At 52.6% G+C, this 24,002-nt stretch overlaps 1 protein-coding gene across 1 annotated transcript in view; it reads right to left on the bottom strand.

The window, feature by feature from the left end:
* The window catches only part of CNTFR (ciliary neurotrophic factor receptor), a 163,700-nt gene extending 145,370 nt beyond the window's left edge, over positions 1-18,330 (bottom strand). Inside the window, exon 1 of the mRNA XM_035565890.1 lies at positions 18,231-18,330. Coding sequence (XP_035421783.1) covers positions 18,231-18,299 — 69 coding nt within the window. The 5' untranslated portion in view covers positions 18,300-18,330. The remainder of the gene's footprint in view (positions 1-18,230) is intronic.
* Positions 18,331-24,002: the final 5,672 nt, after the last annotated feature.

Raw genomic sequence — 24,002 nt, 5'->3', positions numbered from 1 at the left:
CTCGGCCTCCTGCTAAAAGGCACTTAGCGGCCTCCCCGAGCCTACTGCTGCTTCTGCTCGCCCAGGGGAGATGGCACCTACAGGTAGCATCTGCCCAGAGAGGTGGCACCGGTGTGGGCTCTGCTGCTTGGTACCTGCTCCCAGCTGGATGCTTCTCACACAGCACCTGGGGAGGCCCTGCTTGTCCTCCTGGTGCAGGAGGAGAGCGGGAGCCATGTACCAGGATGGCACAACAGCAGGACACCCCCACACCAAGAGTGCTGCCAGCATGTGCAGCACTATCCTGTGTCAGCAGCAGCACCGATGCTGCCAAAGCCATCGCACAGCTGGATCCAGGCAGGCTCCTGCCAGGCTGCTGAGTATGCTACCGCCAGGTTCAAGCCCTGTTCTCACCCTTTAACTAGCAGCCACGACCCAGTCCCAGAGCAGCTGTGGCTCTACAGGCAGCCCCACCAACACGACAGCAGCTGGAAAGCAACATCTCTTGCTCTGAGGTACCTCCTGTCTGTGTGCCCCTGGCAGCCCCAGGTCAGCTCTACTTCCCCCCAGGATGCTGCCAGGTGCCTGTGCCAGGCAGGGAGGCAGGCAGCACCCAGCAGGCGAGCAGAAAGCCATGCACCATGGCCCTTGGGGCACAAGGGGAGGCTGGCATACGACAAAGCCAGATGAAAACAGTGGCAGCAACATGCAGAAGCACATAGCACCAAGTTATGGTGGAAGCAGGAGGGACACTGACACCCCTGCAAAACTGAGGTTCTGCTGATACCTCATCAGCTCATTTTCAGACAATTATTCAGTTTATGCTTGGCACTGAGACCAGCAGAAGAGAATTCCCTCCCACCCCCATCACCATCCTGAAGTATGAGGCTTCCCTTTCACCTTAACAGCAACCATAACTCTGACCCAACACAGAGGCAACCAGCATCTGTCTGCAGGGGGAAAAAAAAAAAAAGCTTCTAGGTCCAGCCACTTCCAACAGAACAAGATCCAGGTAGCCAAAGCTTTGAGTCCACACACATCTCCAGTTTGCACCTCATACAGAAGGTCTGTGACCCAGAGCGATTCCAGTTGGTTTTGACTTCAAATGCACAGAAAATGCAAAACAACTGTCCAAGAGCCATTTCTGGATCATCAGCCCACATATCAAACACACATCGTGGGTTGCACTGCAGGACATACTGCTCTAATGGTAAACAGGTACTCCAGGCACTTCACAACCCACCTGTACCTGAGCAGCCTCACAAGTTTTGAGAGCCCCTGCCTCTATTTTTATTTTTACCTGGCTGCCGCAGCTCCCTGCTCGAGCTGCTCTGCTCTTCATCTCTAGCTGGGGCTCAGCAGCTTGCCAAGGGACACAGCACTGGCAAGTGTTTCAGATTTTTGCTGATGGAGAATATAACATCCCTTCAGAAAAGTAAATAAAGCCAATACCAAGATACAGAGCACTTTATTACTATTAAAAAGCACATTTCTGCCTCAGTGCTGAGGGGGGAGGCAGGACAGTTCTTCATGGGGAGGAATGATTCTCACCTTCCTAAAGCTCCGGGTTAGATTTGCTGCACAAAAGCCCTGTTGTGCACTGGACCTGGCCAATGTCACTCCTGGCTAGGAAACGGGAGCCTGTTGGAGGAGCACGTTGGGCTGTGATTAAGGAGACATTTCATTCTGGCATTTGGATTTTCCCCCCGCCGAGCTGGTTTACCTTAGGATAACACCAGAAAGGCTGTTTTGCTCGAGCTGTCCTTGCACACTAACCAGAGCCCGCAGCAGCTCGGGGGCTCCTTCACCAGCCTGGGGGGAGCACAGCTCGCCCCACCATGCTGCCTACTGCCCTGCTGGGCTCCCATCTCACCACCCCGAGGGACTGAAGCCCTCAGTACCCTCCACACCTACCTCTCCTTTGCTCTACCCCAGTGTCCCCCACCAGCTCCTCACCACCCCCAGCAGCCGATGCTGAGAACAAGTGATGCTGTTTCCCTGCACCCAAAAACAGCCCGTGACTTCTTTACACCAAACCCACTGGTGCAATTCGAGTGGACCCCAGGCAGGCATCCCAACCCCTCCGGCACACAGCAGCTAAGTAGAGCTGCCCTGCTTGCTGCACTCAATTGCCAGCAGAGGCATGCCACAGGTGAACGGGGCCCCGAACACAGCTAGACAGACAGATGTTATTTCAGGGCTCGCTAATTCCCTGTCCCTAATTCATTCCTGGTTTCTGCAAGATGCAGTCAATTCTTGACCAGCCGCTGCACATGCATGTTGCTTTGCTTTCAATTCGGCCAGCAAAATCCATTTACCGTGCCTGTCTCATCCGGTTTCCGTCAAGCCTGCTGAATTCTCCTTCAGTGAAATAAGCAAGTTTACTGTAACACCCTCCTTTGTCAGAGCACAGCTAAAATGACAGTCTTTCTGGTGCCTGACTATTTCCCTTCACAGCAGGAGCTAAACACTGCTTGTTTTCAATTGTGAACTGTTCCGACTTCTTGAAATGCATGAAAGTACCAAGGGGGTCAATTTAACTGCAAAAAGGAGTTTCTATAGGAGAATATTTATTTACCTTGCAAGTTTGCTGTGGAGAAGGTTAGGCTGGTAATTTACTAGCCAAAGACACAGGGGTCTCTGGGCAAACACAAGGGAAGTGATACAGCTCCATGACTGCCTCTTCCAGTAGCAGGGTAGAGCTGGAGCCAGGTTGCAGCTTCGTATCCCCGTTGCTCACCCCATCCCACCCAGCAGATCTGGGTGGCAGGCACAAACCCAGAGTGGCCAGCCTTTGCCAGCCCCAATACTGTTTGCACAACACTCAGAGCCTGATGCTTTCAGCACAGGAAATGTCCAAAGCCCTTATGATTTCAGGCTGAATTCCCCCCTGCCGTTTTCATTCCTCATCCTCTGTTTATGGTTTCCTTATTCTCTTTTTGCATCCTTGCTAGTGTTTTTTTTTTTTTTTTCCTGGTGGCTCCTCAAGTTTCATCTCCTTTGCAAGTTACAAGAGCTGAATCTTTAAGGCTTCTGCTAGTGTTCCCTGCTCACCAGCAGACAAATTAAAAGCAGAATTATAGATTCCTTGCAGCATCACAAGACACTTTCAAGCCTTTTACTGCCTTACCACATACTGCAAGTTCTGACCCACCAAAGGGCTTTATGCCCAGCCCTTGCCAAGTGTTTATCTGCATCATGCTACGCAGGCTTCGGGAGGAGAGCACTCACCCATCTCAGAAAGCAGACAACCTTGAGGCTTTCCTGAAAGCTTTTGGTTCTTGTAGCTTGCTTCAAAACATTCCTACTTGCTAAAAGTTTCCACCTGCTAAGGAGCTTATGACAGTGAACAGCTGATATGACCCACTCGCAGAAGAAAACATGCAACAAGTGATTATTTTTTCTCCTTTTACAGGATTTGGGTAGGATGTACCAGACCAGCACAGGAAACCAAGCTGCTGCCTGCAGGGCCCTGGTCAGCTGCAGCCTCCCATGGAGACAGACCACAGCGAGCCAAGGAAAATCACCGTGCACCATCCTGCCAATTTCTAGATATCTGGGAGCCAAACTACTGAGAACCTGCAAGTTTCCATTGCCAAGCTCTGCCGCAGTCCCGTGTGTCAGGCTGAGAGATGCTGGATGCTCACTGATCAGGACCCTACTTGCTGATGTGAGCACCTCAAAGCCCAGGGAGGTTGTCTGAGTGCAATCAAAGCTATTTGTGAAGTCTCATACAATGCTCACAAGCAGGGCCCTTACTACTAGAAGCTCAGTTGGCACAAAGCAGAAGCATGGGGACAGGGTTTGCGGAGCTCCTGCCCACTCCCCTGCACTGCTCACACCTTGGGAATCACACGCAAGCCTGGGAAGCTGAGCTCAACACCCTGGGGAGGAAGGGCTTGGGGGCAGAGCACCCGCCTGCCTGCAGGAAAGGATCTGCAAGGAGGGCTGAGGGCATGTCATGAGATATTAAAGCCCAGCTGGTCACCGGAAAGGGGCTGGGAGCAGTGAGGATGGAGCACAAAGCCAACAGCTCAGCAACTGCCAGCCCAGAGCACCAAGAGCACATAGGCCATCGCCGCTACATGAGACACCACATGCCTTAATCCCTCCCTGGGGAGGGGAGCTTCTTCCAGCCCAGACTGTTTGTGTATTCAGCTAATTTTGTTGCCTGACTTTCCACCTACTTGCTCAGCGGAAAGCTGATCCTCCCAAGTAATCATCACTATTTCATCCCTACCCTCAGACACGAGGTTGTGGCATAAGCAAAACCCTGCTGCATCAGCTGCAAGCCCCCGTCAGAAGGGCACCCAGCTCCCCTCCACACCTCGCTGCGTCCCCTCCCAGACTGAGCACAGCCAAATCGTGCAACCTGCTTGAGCCTCACGTATCCCAGAGGACGGTCCCAGGTCTCCTTCGTGGCTCCTACACACAAGTCAGGCTGTTCAAGGGCAGCAGTATAATTAAAGGAGAAAATTACCTTGCGTACACCAGGGAGCATATCCTGAACAGCACGAGCACAGTATTAGCTATTGTGGCAGCATGGCGAGGCTACTCCTGGCTGCTACCTCCATGCTTGCAAAAAAAAAAAAAAAAAGGTTGTGGAAGTAGAACAGCATCCAAGACAAATTAGGAGAATGAGTCAGGATCTGGAAAGCCTGCTGTGCAGCCACAGGCTCGAGTGCTCAGTTGGTTCAGCTAAGCCAAGAGGCAATCAGGAGAAGACTTAATCACCGCATGCAGAAGTACCAGCGCAGGGAAGGGATTTCTGCTGGCAGCAGGGAACCTGCTCTAGGGCAGCCAAGGGGGAACAGGTCATGTCCGCCCTCATCCAGGCTCCTGCTAAACACCCTGCCCAAGTGGGCAGAAGAGGCCACAGCTACAAACGTTGTCATCATCCCTGGCCACAGGACACATGGTATAAAAAGGGCAGGCTTGGAAAGGGCTCAGACTCTCCACCACAAAGGCAAATGAGACAACTCAGCATAGAGGTCATTAAGAGAGCAAACTAGCCTAGGGCTGGGAGTGTTATGTCCATCTCTTGGGTCCACTTGCAAGGCATCCCAGCCCTAAGTCCCAAACACTGATCAAGGAGGGCAGGTGAGCAGTGCAGATGCCCTGGTCCCCCCCAAGAGCAGCCACAAAGATGAGCCAGAAGCCCAGCCATGCAGCAACACCCAACACACCCCCCAACAGCCCAGCCTGAGGTGTCCCCGCACCTTCCATTAGATTGTCATTTCACGTGACAGGCTTGCCAAAGACGACACAAGTTCCCACTAAAGACAGCCAGGCCAACGGGCATTTGGAAGGAACGAAAGCAGATTATGTTTTTAAAACACAAGTCAGCTACCCTCAACAGATCAGGGGGATAAATTAGGACAGACCAACAACCTCACAAGATCAGAACAGGCATCCCGTGCACTTCTCCAGCCCTTTGAAGTCTCGCTCGTTTCATTCCTGCTCGTGCATTGAAGCAGCTTTCAGCAGGGAGGACCCGAAGCCTTACTTCAGACACTGCCCTAAAACCCAGCTGCAACACCACCACCTGCACCGCGCTCCTCCCTCCCATCACAGCGCTCACCCCGCCTTTCAAACAAAGCTGCCCAGGAAGCCTCCTTGAGCTGAGTAATACATGGCACAGATCCGCAGCTGCCAGGCTGGAGCTGTAATCCCATCAGAGCCGCATCCTGGGGAGTCACGCTACCAGCAGACATCACGTTGCTCCCTCAGGGGACAAGTGACCTACTGGGCAGCACATCCTGGGAGCCTGCCTCATCCCTCCGACTGGTGCCCACCCCTGGCACCGGGCTCCCCTCTTTTACAGTGAGGTGACACCCGTTATTTACATTCAGCCACTAACTCCTCGGGTGCCCTGAAATATTCTTGCCAAGGTTAGCCAAGCGTTCAAGAGGCTTGCGAAGAATCCTCATGCTTTCCTCAATAGCTATTTCTGTGCAGTCATCTTTTGTTCCGTTCCACTCCACTCTCCCCTCCACCACCATTCCTTTTGGCTCTTTTAATCTCGCTAAAGACGGATATAAAAAGATGTTCAAGATCTCAGTCATTTGAGAAGGGAGAAGAAATTGGTGAGAAACCAATTCTATTTAATAGACCTATTGTCTCCCTTGTATTTACTTCTCCCTGGCAGTACTGCGAAAAAGCCTTTCTGGCTAGAAGGACTGATATCGTACAGCTCAGACACCTCCCCACTGTAACCTGCAAATTCATCCTGTTGCATTCATCAGCCTCGTCCTCCACACTCATCTGGCATCCAGCAGCATCCCTGCAGACATTACAAGGTTTTAAAGGGCTTGACCATTCTTGCCAATCCTGCCAAAAAATGCATGAGCATCCTTCTGTTCTGGTCCATTTTAAATCCCACACTGCTTGATGCATTTTGTCTTCTGAATTTCTTCCTTTCCCAATTATTTCTCCAATGCTATCATCCAGAGCCACTTCACTCCTCACAGGGCTTGCCATTTTTAAGTTTATTTCTACTCCACTTTCTCCAGTGACTGAATCATTGACCTTAAAATGCAGTTTGGGCAAGGCACTCCTGGGACACAGAGCTGCCCACAACATAACGGCCTTCCCAGCACCTCCAGAAGGCAGCTTGCATGCTGGCTAGGACTGACACAAACCCTGCAGCCCCCCAGAGCCCTACCGGCAATGCAGACACCTCCCAGGCTCACCCATAGCCAGGGCAGTGCCAAGCCATCGTGTCCTCACCACCCATTTGTGCTGTCTCTGCAGCATGCCCAGAGCCTCCAGCTGAGACAGCAGCTCTGACAGCACACATGCAGCAAGTGGCTCTGCCCTGAAAGATTTACAGCCTGCACAGACACAGCAGGGGAAGGGGAAAAGGTCCAGAGAGGAAAGCAACTGGTTGCAGGCAGATCATGCTGTGCTCCCAGTCCTTCTCCCCAGCCTGACGAGCTCACTCACAGCCACTTCTGTAGGAGCAATGGAGGTCGGAGCAACCCAACTCCAGCACCTTTGTACAAGCACTGCTTCTGGGCATCAACACAAAGAAATGCCTGCGTAAGGAGGGAGGGAATCAAACTTGAAGTGCCAGCAGAGAAAAGGCTGTTTTTGCGTGAACTCTACCCACCCTTCACCTTCAAGGGCACCTCCTCCCCCTTGCCACAAGTAACAAGCGCAGATAATTGAAGGAAAATATCATTTCCCAAAGCACTTCTGATCCGTATTATCCATGCTCATTACAGGCCGTGAAGCTCATTCTGGTCTCCACCAGCCCCAAACAAACAGGAAAGACGTCAGTGCAGGGACAAGGGGCTACAAACCAAACCAAGCTGCTTAATAGCTCTTGAAGGATCTGCAGCCGTCGACACATGGGCTTGTACTTTGGCCAGGACATCCAAAGCCCAAGGTCATCTGTATAGTCTGTATTGTCTCCCATAGCTAATGCAGGAGAGTGGTTGAACCAGGCAGAGCTGGAGCACCAAAGGCAGAATTCAATTCCCATTTGACTACTGACTTGTGCAGGTTTTGTCCTGCCTTACTCCAGGCTTCCTCCTCACCTAGGTAACATTGCTGGTCAGTCTCAAAAAGATAACTTGGACAAGTGCAAGCTTTTCATCTTTAGTCTTTTTAAAGCTTTTTTTTTTTTTTTGCAACTGCATGTGCACAATCTGCTGCTGAGCTTTGGCTACTTCTATCCCACTGCTATGGCTGGCTGGAGCTTCCCAAGGGGTATCTGGAGAGAACTGCAGACCCCAGGTCACCCACTGTCATCTCATAGCTCCCTCTCACTTAGAGGATCTCCAAGAAGATGCCCAGGGACCACAGTTTACTAGCTGGCTGCCAAAAAGTTCCTATGCTCAGCACTGTCAGAAGTTGTGCAGTACATGGGGCATCAGTATAGATACAGAAAAAAGTAGTTGAATGGGAAGACACAGGAAAACTGTTTCAGCAGCATACCCCAGGTCCCTTTCTCCAGAAGAGCCCTGTGGTGCTAGATGCTGCATGAACTCCATGTGCTAAACCTGAAAGCACTGTCCTATAGCACAAGCCTCTGTCACGGAAGCAGCAGAGGTCTGGATGACCTATACTCAGGGTAGTACACACAGGACTCCCCCTAGCAGTGCTGTTTTCCTCTGCCAAATGCTGGAACCATCAGTCACCTCCGAGTCAGCTCCTGCAGCCCCTGCACCAAATGCTGAGCACTCGAGACAGGTGGACACTGCAGCAAAACATCGCCTTCCTTTCAAACCGCCTCGCCACGTGCTGAGCAGGGCTTCTGCTCACTTAACATTCATGCTTACCCAGAAATCATCTCCCACTTACTCATGGCCTCAGCTCTCTCCCCTCTTCAGCCCTTCCTGCTCCTCCTCCCCCATCAGGGTCAGGAAACTCTCTGGTTCAGCATCTTCCGAGTGTGATTTATACCAACTCCAGCCTGGTAAACTGTAAGATACTGGAGAGCATCCAGGACTGCAGGAAGCAGGTCTGCCTTGGCAAAGACAACAGACAGAGGAATAAACTGGATGGGAACTAGATGGGCTCTTCCTTCACTTGGCGCCTCCACCATTTCTCCAAACCTTGTGATTTATCTCTCCACGGACCATCTCCGCAGGAACCAGGTCCATTACGGAAATTAAAATGAGCTATTGCCAGCAGCTGGCAAGATCAGCCCCTCAGCACGCCTGTCCCCTCCGAGCATAGATGGCAGACACCGGATGGCTTGCAGCCAAGAGCCTGGGAGCAGGTGCCAAGAGATGCTCCTGCACCATGCCCTGATGGACCACCAGGTTTGGAGTCTGCTGACTGGTGGCATGGCTCAGAGGACAAGCAGGAAACCAGCCCCAAAGCTGGAGCCTGGCACGGTTTGGCTTGCAGGAGCAGCCGAGGGCAAGCAGGGACCTGTTGTGCCATGGCATGCAACACCTCAACGCAAGGGTGTCCAAGGTGTGAGATGTCACATAATTCAGGGGTTTAGTTTAGGGTAGGGGGAATAAAAAGCTTTCCTTTCTCTCTGCAGCTCTCCCTTATTTTCCCAGGAAAAAAAAAAAAGCCAATGAATCAGAGAAAGACTCGTCTCCCAGAATAAACATCACATGAGGTTGGCAGCTGCAGGTAGCTCTAGAAGAGGCAACCAACCCAGAGATCCTTCCCTGAAAGGCTTCAGCTTCACACACACCCCAGAAGAGGGGGGTGTCGATGTTTCATTGACCTGCAACACAATCAGGTCATTGTCACCCCCCAGAAATCCTCATGTACTTCCAAATGATAACACAAGAGCATTCAGTCCTGAAGAGGTTCGTACTCCAGGCTTGTGACAGCTCTGAAAACCCACAAACAACTGCATGAGGAAGCACAGCAGAGCAGCTCACAGCTAGAAAGGCAAGGACAAACCTCTCCCAAGCAAGATGAGCTCAGTCAAGCCTTGCTGAGTGGCACAAGGAGACAGATACACAGCCCAGGAGAGGTTTTCCAGGTCCTGCCCCCTCTTCCCAGCCCCATGGAGTTCTCCACACCAGTATTTCTCAACCCAAGACTTTCAAGGCATCACTGAACAGCTCAAGCACAGCTGCAAAGGCAAAGCCTCAACACAGCAGCACTCATGCACACAAGCAGGTATAGGAGAGAGAAAGCATGGAAGCATTTCAGCACTTCACAAAGCAGCCCATGGATGCTTGTCAGAAGAGGCAAGGTGGCCCTTGAAAGTTAAGTAATGTTGCCCTGAAGGCTTTGATCCTTGTGGTCACAGCAAGACCAGGAGAAAAAGGAGTCTTAGAACCACAGGGACCTTAAAATTCTCTTTGTCTCCCTGCTGCAGCAGGGATGTAGGTGAAGCACAGAACATGCCAGCAGTAGCAGCAGGACACTCTGTCCTTATGCATCTGAGCACCAAAACTGGAGCTCGTTCCACCCGGGGTTCTGCTGGCCTAAGCTCCTGTGCAGCCAAAGATTAGATGAGGGGGAAAAAAACAGCTAGAGAAAGAGCCAGGCAATTATCTTTTTTAATTCATTTCCTGCAAGCAAAGTTTTCCTGATACTTTCCATTGCTAAAGACAAAGAAAGCTGAAGTTATCCTCCAGTCAGCTCTGCCATGCTGACAACCCTCTGATCAGATGATGATTTGGAAACAGACACAAGGGGAAATTCCCTTCCTTCTACAGCATTTGAGAAATCCATTTTGTGCTCAGCCACAAGGTAGCCCTTCACCAGGCTGCCCCTAGCCTAGCCACAGGGCACCAAGCACTGCACCTGGAGCCCAAAAGCCTCTCTGAAACCATCCTGTCAGAGGCCAGCAGAGCCTTTGCTGGATTTGAGCCCCAACCTCCCAGTCTCTTTGCTGACCTCCCCCACCCAGCTACCAGATCCTTCACAGCCTTTACCATTTCCTTGCTGTCCCCTCGGCTTGCCATTTCTTTCCTTGCCATTTCTTTCCTAAGCTCCTTGACTCCTGTGCATGGCACCCATCCCCCGGGATTTAGGTGGTGCTGGAGAAGGGAAAGCAAAAGTGCCCCTTGGCAGGTCCCCGTCCCAAGGACAGAGTGCTCGGGCCAGCAGATAGAGGAAGCTGGGCCCAGCAGGGCCATCTATCAGCTGTGACAGCCCTGACCCTTTGTCCTCCCCCCGACAGCCCCCACCACACTCGGGCAGCCCTGCATGAGGTCCTTGGTTACCCTGGACCAGCGCCGAGTGACAGCTCGTCCTCATCCTCCCGCCCCTGCCAGCCTCCTGACCACGCACTCCCTAAATAGCTCAGGGCATTTCAAAGGCAGGGTGCAAGGAACCAGAGGGAGGAAAAAATAGCTGGCCTCCTTGCTCACCTGCCTGGGCAGGCTGGGGGCCACACAGTCTCTTTCACCTCGAGGCGTGTGGGGAGCTGTGATTTAAGTGACCACCCAAAACTTAGAGTTGTGGGTTGGAGGGAGTGGGTGCAGACCTGCAGATCTTAAGTAGATTAGATATTGAATTGCGTTTAAATGGAGAAAGAGAAATCCCCCAAACACCTCACAGCCAGCTGTACGAGCAAGGTGTGAGACTGAACAGCAAGCATGGAGCATGCTTTTCACCAGCTGCAGGCTGGCTGCTCAGCCCCTGCCTCACCCAACCAGCAGGTATTCACATTTTTCCAGAGGAAAGAGCTAAATCCACGCAGCTTTTGGTTAGCCAGGCATGCAGGCACACTGTGACCCAGCACATCCACAGTCTAGACCCAGGTGAGGGTCACCATAACCTAAAAGCAGCCAGCAAGCACACCGTGATCCACGTGGGAGCAGAAGACTGGACAGCTTTCTGCCTGCAGCTCAGTGCCACAAGCCCGGAGCAGCTGGGGAAGGGGAGCAGAGTGCTCCCATCTGCCCAACCAGCAGCACTCCCACCGAAGCACAACAGGCATGTGGTGCAGCTGGGAGCTCCCAGCATCTTTTCCTGCCAGCACTCCCCCTCCAGACACAAGGCAGCCTGTCCCTGCTCTGCAAGCATCCTCACACATCCCTGCAGGGGCCACGAGCACCACGGTGCATGGCAAGGGCAAGCAGATGGTAGAAAGCCACATTTGCGGCAGGAGCTGAGCAGGAAGCATGCAAATCAGGCTACAAATGCAATAAGGGTCAGGCTGCTCCAACTGGCAAGCCCTTTGACATGCATAAGCAGAGTCACTGCCTCCCAGGGACCCACGCATTGCCTTCAATTCACAGCTGATGTGGCAGGAATGACAGTCACCACCAGGACGGCTTGCATGAAGCTAAGAGGACAACAGGTCCCCCTGGTGCAAGTGTCACATTAACACACAAGGAAAGTAATTAACACACCACCAATGGATTAAGAGTGGATGATCAATCTAGTGAGTGCAGCCTCCCTGCAGCTCCAGAACTCCTCACAATGCAGAAGTCACCCCAATCCCTTTCCCTCTGGACCAAAAGTGCACTGCCACAGGCACACCAGAACAGGTACTGCCAGTTTGCAGCTTCTCTTTCTTGAGATTAAAATTATATACAGAAATTTATGAGTTTTTTTTTCAGGTTATGCTGACATTTTATTCTCCCAGTATTTGAGCATTCAGCTGCTGCATTGCCAAAGCATAACTGAGCAAAGTTCAGGAAGAGCCAGGCAAGATCTCTGCACGATGCACCTCAGTGCAACACTCCATCATGAGCGCACAGGACCCCATAAGCAGTTTGCACCCATCTGCAGGATGCAGGCACAGCCTCCCTGCAGAAGCAAGCTGATCTTTCAGCTGTCATGTCAGCACTGGAGACACACAACCTGGCATCTGCATCTCCGCGAACACGCAGAAGATGCATGACAGGGCACGGCCGGGCAGGGAAGCGCTGCAGCATGAGGCTGGGGTGCATGGCATCGTGCAATACCCCTCAGAGCAGCAAGCCAAATGATGCCTGGCAGCTGTAGGGACAGAAGCATGAGCACAGGCTTGCACTGGTGGAGCAGGAGGCAGAAGCCTTACACTCTGCCCCTCACAGCCCCCAAGCCCTGTCCAGCAGAAGCCAGATAAAGTCCCCAACAGCACATCCCAAGGCAAACCACCAGCTTTTCACGAGCAGTGCAGCAGAGGCACAGCACTCCTAGCTGGAGGATGCTGTGGGTGATCAAAGCTTGATTTCTTGAACCTACACATTTGGACAAATTTATAGAAGAAAAAAATCTCCCCATCCCCGGCTGAAGACTTGAGCCAGCAGCTGCCGAAGGCTGGAGCTGCCCCAGTGCCTGCTCACCCTGCTCTTACCCCTTCCCTTGCAGACCCACTGCTGCCTGCTGTCAGGGGCAGGACGCCAGGACACTAGGCTGCCCTGGATCAGGCCATTCTCAAGGAATAAACCAGCCTGAAGCATGCAGAAGGAAGGCACTGGGGTAGATATTTTGATTCGCAGCTCCAATGGCTTTTGACAGGAGCAGAGAACGGACATTTTAAGCATTCCTTTCAGCCTGCATGCATGCCGGCCTGCGAGACCCCTCCTGGGGCAAGGCACAAGAACAATCCCGCATTCAGATCAAGGGCTCTTTTGTCACCCTGCTGCAAGCCGTTTGACCTTCAGAGTCAGAAGCAAGCTGGTATCACGAGCAGTCTGATGGGCCTGGGCTGGGAGCAAGCCCAGGCACTCAAGAAGGACCGAGCCCAGCTGCCAGCCTCAACATCCCAGCTGGGAGATCAGACCTCAGCTGGAGAGCTCAGCTCTAGAAATGCTTGTTTCGGCTCAGCACATTTCCCCCAGCAGCCAGACACAGAAGGTCACCCAGGCCAGCATTTCCATTTGCAAGAATATCCTTGCCAAGATACAACAGACCTGGGCCATGCTACACCAGAGTATCCAGAGAGGGTCTAAGCCTCTGAAATTGAAGCAAGCTTTCATTTCGGCAACAGCATCATCACATTTCCTCAAAATGCATCAATTTCCCCCACATAGACTGCTTTGAGGACTGAGCCTACAATCACCTCCCCCTCCGTTCTCAGCTTCCCCTCCAATTGCCACACCTTGAAAATTTGGAGCTCTCTCCCCTACACTTAATCACAAATGTATTAATTACCAGACACCACGCTTTTGAATGACACATCAAGGAGGCAGCTGGCCCACACACAGGGAGAGCACAAGCAGAGCTTCTGCCTAAAAAAACTCACCAAGCTCCCTCGTGTGCAGCCTTCTGAGCACTGCTCCCTTGTGACAACACAAGCTGCGTTTCCCCCCACCAGAGATGTCAGCTAACTAGAGTTAACCCCATTTATTATTGCCATAATAAGTCACCTTAGGCACAACCACACTGCCAGAGCTCTGTCCATGCCACTCTTGCCTCCTGCTCCAAGACCACAGCACTGGAGCCACTGCCCAACCAGCCTCCAAAATGCTTCACACCTTGCTCCAAAATGCTCCCAACCAGGCATCTCAAACCAGCCCCAACTTTAAATTCACACCTTGGAGCAGTGTATTTGTACACCAGGACTGCAGAAACACAGACCGAGCCCTACACCTGGGTTTGCCCCACTGGTGTTGCATCCACACGCTCCCCACGCTTCCACACCCCACACCACTGCATTTTGCATGGGGCCCAAAGGATGCGGGCTGACAGCAGTCAAGCCAATATTTTCCCTCAGACCTGACCTGCAAGGACTGAAGCCCTGATAATAGCAGTAATTGCAAGGAGGCAGGAACACGTTCAGGTATTAACCACCGGCCAGAAGGAAGCCATCGCTCCGCGGACAAAGCAGCAGGTTAACCTGTACAATGCCCAGGTCAGCGTGGGCAAGCTGAGCTCTGGCGCAGACATCGGCTTCTCCAGAAACGAGGAACATGACAGATGCACCGTGTTCATGTAGCAGAACCACCATTCTCACTCCCGCAGAGCCCTTTCAGCATGTTTGCACACACACGCTCCAGGTCCGCATGCGCAGCCTGCCCAGGCACTGGGGTGTTACAATACACATTTAACTAATTCAATAACAACAAAAAAAAATTAGGGCACACAGCCTGCGATTAAGGAGAATTTCTTTCCCAACACACTGGCAACATGCCTGCAATTAGCAAGCCCTTGATTCTCTATAAATCCCCTAGAGATCAAGAGCACCTGATACCAGTACGTCCTTAGGTCTTTCATAACCCGGAAAGTGCCCCCCCTCCTCAATCTCCGTTTCAACACTGGTGAGATTTTTCACACCTTACGGCTCAGAAACACTTAAAAACCCGGGACAGCTTGCTCCCAGCTCCGCAGGTCACGCCAGATCTGCTGGGGTAATTGGCAGTGCAGGTGGGCTGCAGCTGATACAAGCCAGGGCAAAATTACTCTCATTAAAAGCAGCAAAGCCAGGCTCAACACAACACAAGGAAAATTGCTTCCCGCTAGGGCTCTGTCGAGCCAGCCAGGAGGAGGCAAGAGCTAGAGCAGCCTTCACTTTAATAAGATCCCCCAGAAATGTAAACCCCAGTCATAGTCACTGCATGGAGGCAGGACAGAGCCATATGGCTTTTCCCAGCAAACAACCCCAGCTGCCATAGGGTTAAATCAATGCATGAAGCTATTAAAGGGGGGTGGAAATGTTTTAACATGGTTGAGTGAAATTCCTCACACTTAAGTCTACAAGGAACCCCATTGGGGCTTAATAGGCTAACACAACCCATCCCATTACAGGTCGTTAACACACCCAGGAGCCTTGGGAAGAGGGGCAATTAGGGCTCCCCCTTCACCTCTGCAAGTGGTACCCCAGCTTTGAGCCCCAGTGATGAGGAAGAGGGATGCAGAAAGTGGACATCCCCTCCTCTCCCCCTGCGCCCTTCTCCACCCAAAACAGCAAGAGTTTGCAGCAGGTTGAGCTCTCGCCAGGCTGAAGGAGCAGAAAGTTGGTCCCCAGGGCAAGGTGCAATGCACAAAGCTCCCAAGCTCCCATTTGCTGGATGCCCTCGCTCCTCCCTGTAGCCCCTGTCCATCACACATCTGACAGCAAGAACCAGGAGATATCAACACAACCGTGGCCTTGGGCACATTTCAGTCCCAGGGAAGCAGTCAGCTGCACACCAGAGGCTTCAGTGCAATGCTGGAATTACTGCAGCCCTCAATTTCTGCCCTATGGAGCATGGTATTTCCAGCCTAAAAATAAGGCTAATGCTCCTCAGGAACTTAAGAATAGGTATATACACTAGTTATTTTCCACTGACAAAAGCACAGCAACAAAAGCACGGGTATAAGGAGGGTCAGGGAAGCAGGAAGGACTCCATCCCATCGCCCCTTGAACTACCAGGTCAGAGCACCTTGCCCTGCTCTCCTCATAGCATCCCCGAGGAGGCAGCCGTGGCTCTTAGCATGGTGTGGTCAGAGCCCAGCAATTGCAGGCCTGGAGCTGAAAATAAGGAAAGAAATGGCTCACAGAAGTGGCTGCTGGCTTCTCCCCTTCCCACTGGCAGATCGATACAGCCAGCAACTCCAGGGAGGGGCTGAAATGCCAATTTGCCGAATAAATCCTGCCAATACAAAAACAAGTCAGATCCAGAGCATCGATGCCTTGCTCAGCTGGGAGCAGAGACCAAGACAGAAAGGGCTCTGGGTGGCTGCAGGAAGAAAGGCTGGGGAGGGGATGGGCAGACAGACCACCCCTGTGGGAGGACACCTGATGCAGTCCCAAAAGAGCAAAAAAAATCCTTCATGGAGAGCACAGACAGCTCTGGAGGACATGATTCAGCAGATTAGGATTTTACTGTGACGAAGCTGCTTTTTAACTACTCCCATAAAAGCATCCAAAGCTCCCTTAGAAAATTAAGGAATAAGTCCCAAGGGTCTTCCCCCACAAAAAACCTTTTCTTTTATGCATCCAGTCCTCATCAGTCTAAATATCTCCTAACACATGTGGTCCATCAGGGCTCTCATGGATGAGGTTTTACCCCCTTGTCTGTCTCCAGCTGAGTGGGGCAGGACACTAAAGGACAAGGACACACTAAATGCAAATCTGGACTTGCACCAGGCTAGCCAGGACTCACTCCAGCTCTTTTTCCTCTCCTTTGTGGTGGGGCACCTGCCAACAGGCTCCACTCACAGCCCTTTGGTGACCATATGAGGGCTCTCAAACCACAGTGGTATCACTGACACCTGTCTCTTCCACTGAGCGCAGCACAAGCTGCATTCTCATTTCTCTCCAAGCACCTCCACAGCCACTAAACCCCCACTGACCATCACCTGCTCATCACAGCACCCCCCTTGCCCCAAATTGGGCTGACGACCACTGGAACATCACCCCTCTGGCAGGCTGCAGCCTGGGGGCTCGCAGCAGCACAGCCCCTCCTCTGGGATCCCACTTTCTCACATGTCCATCACTGCACCCACCTTTCCTTGGGCAAACCTGCCCTAATCCTGCCAGCCTCCAGCTGCAAATACTCCTCTGCATCGTCCTCCAAGCCCCTTTCCAGGCTCCCCCTTCCCTCCCAAAGGAAAACATTGCGCACTGTCTATAGCAAGGTGCCCATGGGAACCATATGTTTATAGGCAAGCTGCTTCATGCTTTGCTCCTGTCATGCTGAGGAGCCCCAGAAACACCTACAGACACACAGCCCCCACCACCAGGTTTGCTCTGATGCCTCAGGAGCAAGCAGGCAGCTCCTGCACTGAAGCCACTTGCAGCCACCCCCATGCATCAGGGCTGTAGACAAAAGCTACCCGTGCTTGTGCAAAGCAGACAGTGAGCAGCACAGCCCAGCGGGGTCAGGCCGTGCCCCAAAAGCAGAACACACTTCAAATCACTGGCTGTCCCTGCATCAGGCAGAAGCAAGCTCCACAATAAAAAAAAAATCAAAGCAATTGACTTCTTTGCTGTCCCCTTACACACGGGCAGGACTAGCTGGAAGGGACCTCATGTCCATGCCCCAAAAGAGGGTATCCTGACCCATCCATCCCACCAGGCAGGCATGAAGCAGCATGGGGAAGCGCTCAGCCCCTGCCAGAAGGTCAGAGAGGAGCGAGCACCCAGCCAGGCACGAGCCACATGCTGCAAGGAGAAGTTCCCTGGCCTCACATGAGCACAGATGTTCAACAGTGATGGAGACCAAGACCAGGCTATGGAAGGTACCCTCCCGGGGTATTGGGGCACTGCTCTAACCCCACTTTGCCTGCTTCCATGGGACGTGCTGCCAAGCAGACAGCACACCCGGGTGTGCCCACCCTGCCACACAGCCTAAAAAGCAAAGACCATTTCCTCGCTCTCTCCACAACACATTTGTTTTGTGCTCCAGACACTGGCAGGTCTTATTTGTAAGATCATGAAATGGTCTGAAGCCTTACAAGAAGACGTCAATTAGATGCTCCAAACCCTGCCATCAGCAGAAGGTCAAGCACACGGCGCGCCGTCTTGCCGGAGCTGAGCCCCGCGCCCCCCGCTTCCACCAGGCTGCTCCAAGGGGGGCTCTCTGCTTTCACATTGCACCAGGAACTGGTGTGCAGCTGGGTGGGATGGGGGAAAAAAATAAAAGACTTTTTTTCCCTTTAAACAGGCAGGCTAGATGTGTAACAGCTTCAAAACTTCAAGCCATTTTGATCCAGCCAGCCCCCTCTCTGTTAAGTTCTGGCAAGAGACAGGCACAAAGCACCAATTAAACAAAGACGAGTTATGCTTTTTCTGTCAGGCAAAAAGAAAGCGGGGGGGGGGGGTAAAGCAAAGGGGGGAAGAAAAAAAAAAAGAATCCAGCCCTGAAGTCATTTTGCTTTCAAAACAAGCTGTCAAGGCAGCTCCTCTCCTCCCGTGGAGGAAGAGCAAGGAGCACCCACACACGCTGCACGGCATCAGTCACCCGGCTGCACCACCAGGTACTTGGCACGTCAGGCCCAGCCGTGCCCCTGGTTTTCCCCAGGGCATCCATCAAATCCTATGACAGGGCATGAGAGCAACAGATTCCTGGTGAAGATGGGCTGAGCACAGCCCCACCAGCTCCCTGACAGTCCCCACTTACAGGCCATTAGGCTGGAGGGGAAAAACACAAAACCCAGGAGCAGCAGGGGTTCAGAGTGCTAACTCATCTGGACACATGAGGAACTCACTTTTTCCAAGGCAAATATGCTCACAGCTGGCACACCTTGCCTTTTGTGACATCCAGGTTACCCTGTTTGAAGCCTGCCTACACAGCCACCAGCAACCCTGGCTTGCAGCTGAGCTCAGGACAGCAAGCATAGAGGTTCCCCCATGCACCCCACATCACTGCTTTCTTCACCCAGCCCAGGAAAATCAGTGCTGCCGGGTGAAGCCGAGCTACCTGCTGTCACGATGCGCTGCTGAGGAGCCACAGCACCCAGCCCAGGAGCACAGACACAGCAACCCCTCCATCACTTCAGCAATGAACATCCCCCAAGCACTAGCAAGCTGTGCCCGAGTCTCACCCAGCAAGCACCAGTCCTGCAGAAGGCTGTATTACAGAGATCCCTCCAGGCTTTATTTTTTGCATGTCATTGAGGAAAATAAATAGCAAGTGTAACCACTTCGGGCTGGAAAAGGGCAAGGATTTCAGCAGTGCACACACACAGAGCCCAGCTTTAATATTGCTTTCGCTGCCACGGCTGAACCCCCTTTGCAGAGCCTGTTGGTACTGATCAGAGGTGTGCAGGCTCAGCATCGCTTCCAGTTCTCCCCTCTTGTGCTCCCTTGGTGAGCAGCATCCAGCTACAGCAGCAAGGTCACCCCCAGGAGCAAATGCACGATCTCCTTCCAACAGGGCAGCACTTGTGCTGGGCTGACCTCTCCCAAGGAGGGGTGTGCTCCGCCACATTAGCAGGGAGCACCCCACAATTAGGAGGGAAGAACACCCCTGCCCTGATCCAGCTGCTCGGGCTGGCAGCACACGCTCCTGCTCACTACAAGTGCCCTGCTCATTAGCATGGGGTCACTCAGCTGCAGCAGGGCACAGGCACCGCTCGGTTGTTGCAACACCACTCACGTCCACTGCCATGGAAGTGCTGAATTTCCTTTAAGAGCTCTGAAGCTTTCAGTTTGAATTTAAGAGAGGAAAAAAAAATCCCACATAAAGAAGAGCAGGATCTTTGTAAACATATCAGAGGAAGAAAAGAAAGTGAATCTTTGAGCCTCTTGACCTTGGCAATGTCCTTATAATTACAAGACTATTTATTTTCAGTTAAACCCCAACTATTGAACAGACAGTGTCAAGTTGTTTTTTCTGAGCAGGTGATTACCCTGCCTGACTAATCTAATGAAAATTATCAGGAGGCTACTGACCTCTCACTACACACACTAAATAATGCTCAAAGCTTCAGGATCAGACAGGCAAATCATAGCCCTGCCTTATCTTATCACTTTCTATACAGCTCCAGGCTTGTTCTGCTCATGTTTGGCTGTGTTAGCCAAATGCTATCTCAATGGAAACAACAGCGAAGCCAGCCCCGAGAATTGCACAGCAAAAAGTTACCTCCATAAGATTTACTTTTATAGGAGCCAAGAGCTGCAGCAGCAGATATATTTAGTCTTTAAGTTGCTGTCTGGCTCCTGGGCATGTAGGAGAAGTTGGTGGTCCCCTGGCATAGGGCTTTGGGAAAAGCAGCATTGACTTGGACACAGGGTACAAGGCAAGGAGTGAAGAAAGGGGTGCACCGAGAAAGGAGTATTTTAGGACAGATTATTTTGCAGATGGCAAAAAACAGCCCCTCCAGCATATCCTCTCAAAAAAAAAAACAACCTTATTTCTAATCACTTTTGCAGGCAGGGCTGGCCACCCAGGTGCCACAACAGGGGAGCAAGAGCACTGCAGGAGGGTGGCACTGGGGATGCTCCATACCCAACCCCAGGTATGCTCCAGGGAACGGGGATTAGCAGCAGTCCTGCCCCACTCCCTGCAACTCCCCTCTCCTTCAGGGAAAGGAGCAGCTAGAGCAGCAGCTGAAAGGGACAGGAACTACAGCTAGCAATTACAGAGAGGAGACTTAAAAAGGGAGCCACAGAGAGGTTATCACATGCTCCCTGTGCAGCCTCAGCTTGAGCAGCATTCACAGCTAGAGAAATAGATTGCATAGGGGAGACTTCAGGCCTTAAATAAGTTTCCACCTAGGAAGCTACAGAGAACTGTGGAAAAAGCCCTGTTACAAAGGACAATTTAAGTTTAGCTTTTAAGCACTTCCCCAAGCATGAAATCCACACCACCACAGAAAAGACACCCCTCCTGCCCAGACCCACTCTCACAGGCTCATTGACTCCAGGTCCTTCAGACCCCCCATGACAGAAGTTCCTTGCTTCCTTACTGCCATCCAGAAGCTTCTACTCTCAACTTTTACAAACCCCTACCAGCCCCAAGAGCCACTCCTAGCAGCCTGTCCTCACCCTGCAGCACCTCCCCTTCCTCCAAAGCTCTCCCCATGCCCCAAGCACCTGATTTATCCACCCACCCTGGCTACCATGGGACTTGAGTCACTTTGCTCCACCTGGGGAGGTGCTAAACAAGACACAGGTGAGCAGGATTCCTCACCTTTCAAATGGCCAGGTCCTCCTATCTTGCAGGCTTTCTGAAGGAGAGGGGTGAGCAACCTCCTCCAAACCCAGCAGGAGCAACAAGCACCAAGGTGGGTTTAGACACAACAGAGAAGAGAACAAGAAAAATTATAGAAAGATGGGCAGGAAATAGCTCAAGATTCAGCTTTGGGAAAATACCAGCTAACACATGCAAGGAAAATGATCCATGGCAGAAATATTCAAAGGGAAGCAGAAATCTGGGAAAAATTAATGTCCACAGCAGCAATTGAGGGGAGACAGCGAGCAGGCAGGGCTCTGGAGCAGAGGCTCCCACCTCTGCAGGAGGGAGGAGGTGCTGGTGCCACTCCGGTGGGGCCGTGCCCTTTGCTAGAGGAGTCTTCAAAGCCTGGTCATGCTGTCTGGGCAGGGGACAGCTAAAAGGGTTAACTGGCCAGGACTCAGCAAAAGGAGGGTCCTTTGTTTTTCTTCTCCCCCCTCACTCTGGGTTGTAGAAAGCTGTCTGTTGCTGTGGCATCCAAGCCCCTTCTGGAAGAAGTTAGAAGGATAATTAAATTCCTCCATCTCCTAGCCTGGGTGACAGGAGCAACCTCGGGCGTACTGCTCGTTGAAGCCAGCGCTGTAATTGCTTGTGTCACAGCCTTGCTCCAGCCACGTGTGCTGGTTCTGCCCTTGAAAAAGCCCAGGCACAGCTCAGTTTGTGCCTCTGCCATGGAGCAGCTGCAGAGCACCTTCCCTGGGCATGGCTGCGAGAGGGACATGGGCTGGGTGAAACCAGCACCGCTGCACGGAGTGATGTGCCCTCTGAAGTGCCAGCCTTCCTGTTACGTGTTGCCCTGGTGGGGCAGGGAGACCTGAGGAGGTGCTGTGCAGAGCCTGGAGGCTGTAAAATGGAAGGACGGGGTGGATTTAAAACCGTAGGGCATAAATGGCAGGGCCGGTGCTGTGCGGATTCTCCTGCTCCAGTGCCTGCAGCAGCTCCCAGCTCTTTGCAGCAGTTGCTCCAGTGCGGGGACAGCACTGTCCCCTCCTCGTGCGGGTGCCCAGCCAGCTCCCGCCACTGCTCGCACGGTGGCAGGGGGTTGTGAGGCCCAGGAGGCACTGCAGCACACAGGCACTCGCAAACGTGTGTTCTTGCGGAGGTTTCTCCTCTCCCAGGCCTGGCTTCCAGCTGGAGACACGTGTCCGTGCTTGTCCCCGAGGCAGGCAGCAGCAGAGGCATCCTCCGGTGCAGCTCCCTGCCAGCAGAGCGTGGCAGAGCACCAGAGTGACAGCCGCCGGGGACAAAGGCACAACTTACTCACCGTGTACAGACAAGTACTCGCCTTGCTTGCTGGAAGCTGGCAGACGAGCCCCTTGTTAGTGTCACTTGGCCTGGTTGAGCTGGAACCCAGCTCGTTGCACGTATGCTCACCACCGAAACCTGGGTCAGATGCCCCATCCAGCCCCAGGAGGAGAACGTGATTGCACCAAGCCCTTACCCTTGCCCTCCTCACCCCAGCACCTCTTCTCCTCTGCAATCCCTGGCTCTGCTGCCTTTCAGCACCCGCTGCCAGCTGATTCCAGCATGGCCCAAGCAACAGGGGGAAAAAGGAAGCCAAAATCTGTTTCTCTTCATGCATCCAGCAGCAGAGCTGTTTCTCCAGCCCCCACGCCTTTCTGCCAGTGACAGCAGAGGCAGGAGGAGCCCAGCTGGTCTCCTCCAAGGCAGGGATGGAGCAGGGGGAGCTGCTGCAGGGCCAGCACTTAAGAGAAAAGCATCTTCAGGCTGACAACTCAGCAAATCTGATCTGGAACTGGCAAGAGAAAATAAATGTAAAGCCTTCAAATGTCATTTGAGGGGTTTGGCTGCCAGAAGAGCTAGAGACAGACAGATAAGCGCACAGCACTGAACAGAGGGACGGATGCTCTGCTTGTGTCTAGGCAAGGAGAATTTACTAATGTGTCCCACAGCTGGCATGAGCTGTCAGCAACTCAAGAAATCTGGTTTTCTGCCACCAGCTCTGCTCTGGGACCTCCAGGAAATCCCAAAGCCATTCCAGGTTGCAGTTTCCTCTCTTTGCAGGCCATGATAGTTCCCTGCATCCCCAAGGCTGTGGCAAGGCTCAAGGCTGACCGTGGTAATGTGCCATGGCAAGCAGCTCCCGGGAGCCCCCCAGAACTACATGCAGATGTGGGTTTCACTGTGCAGTAAGCCAAGACCCGACCACTGGCCAGCCCATCCTGACTCCTTGTTGTGAGAGGCAAAGTCAAAACCATCCTTCCTTTGCTGTTGATGTCTCTGACCTGGGCAGGTGGCATTGTCTTCTCCTGCCTTTGCCAGCCCTGGGGAGATGATAAGCCCATTTTCTTTCCTATTTGGGGGCGGAAAAACAAACAAACAAAAAAAAACAGAAAAAAAAAACATTGCTGGTCCAGCTGCAAGTAAAGATGTGCCAAAATTAGGAAGCACAAATCCTGTATGCTCTTGGGACCCACCTTGGGTGCTGAAGTTACCCTCCATCCCTATTTCTCGGGGGAGGAGGCTAGGTGGACCTGAAGTCGCTGGTCCAGAGCAAAGAGGGATGAGGGGCCTGGGCTGTGCCACAACATTTGGGTTCACAGAGCCCAGCCTGCACGTTCTGCAGGCAAAATAGTTGCAGACAAAAGAGGGAGCCCCCCCAAAGTGCTCTGGGAGTTGGGACATGCAGAAACAACCCCCGCCCTTAAAGGAGAAAGGGCTTCTGCCAGGTGTCATGGCACTCATGTGGCATGGCCAAAAACGTCCTCCAGCCCACGTGCTCCCTCCTGCATCGCCTTCAGCGTTAGCCAGTGCTCCGTGCCTGCCACAGTCCCTGCTTTCATGAATGAGATTAAAAACTAGATGCACCAACATACCCAATGGGCCTGTCAAACTAATAACATTAGAAGGACTGGAGATACAGCAGCAGCAAGGGCCAGCCCCTGCTCCAGAGCCCTCGCAGAAATCACGCACGCAGGAGACAGAAAAGCCTCCGCCGTTCCCGGAACCAGGTCAATAAAAGCACAGACAACTCCATCCAGAGACGGAGACTTTTTATGAATCACAAGAAAGAGCAGCTTCAGCTCCCTCGGCTGC

This window comes from Cygnus atratus, chromosome Z (assembly GCF_013377495.2).
Source record: "Cygnus atratus isolate AKBS03 ecotype Queensland, Australia chromosome Z, CAtr_DNAZoo_HiC_assembly, whole genome shotgun sequence".
Taxonomy (NCBI): domain Eukaryota; kingdom Metazoa; phylum Chordata; class Aves; order Anseriformes; family Anatidae; genus Cygnus; species Cygnus atratus.
Note: the sequence above shows the minus strand (reverse complement) of the source record. Positions and strands in the feature narration are given on the sequence as shown.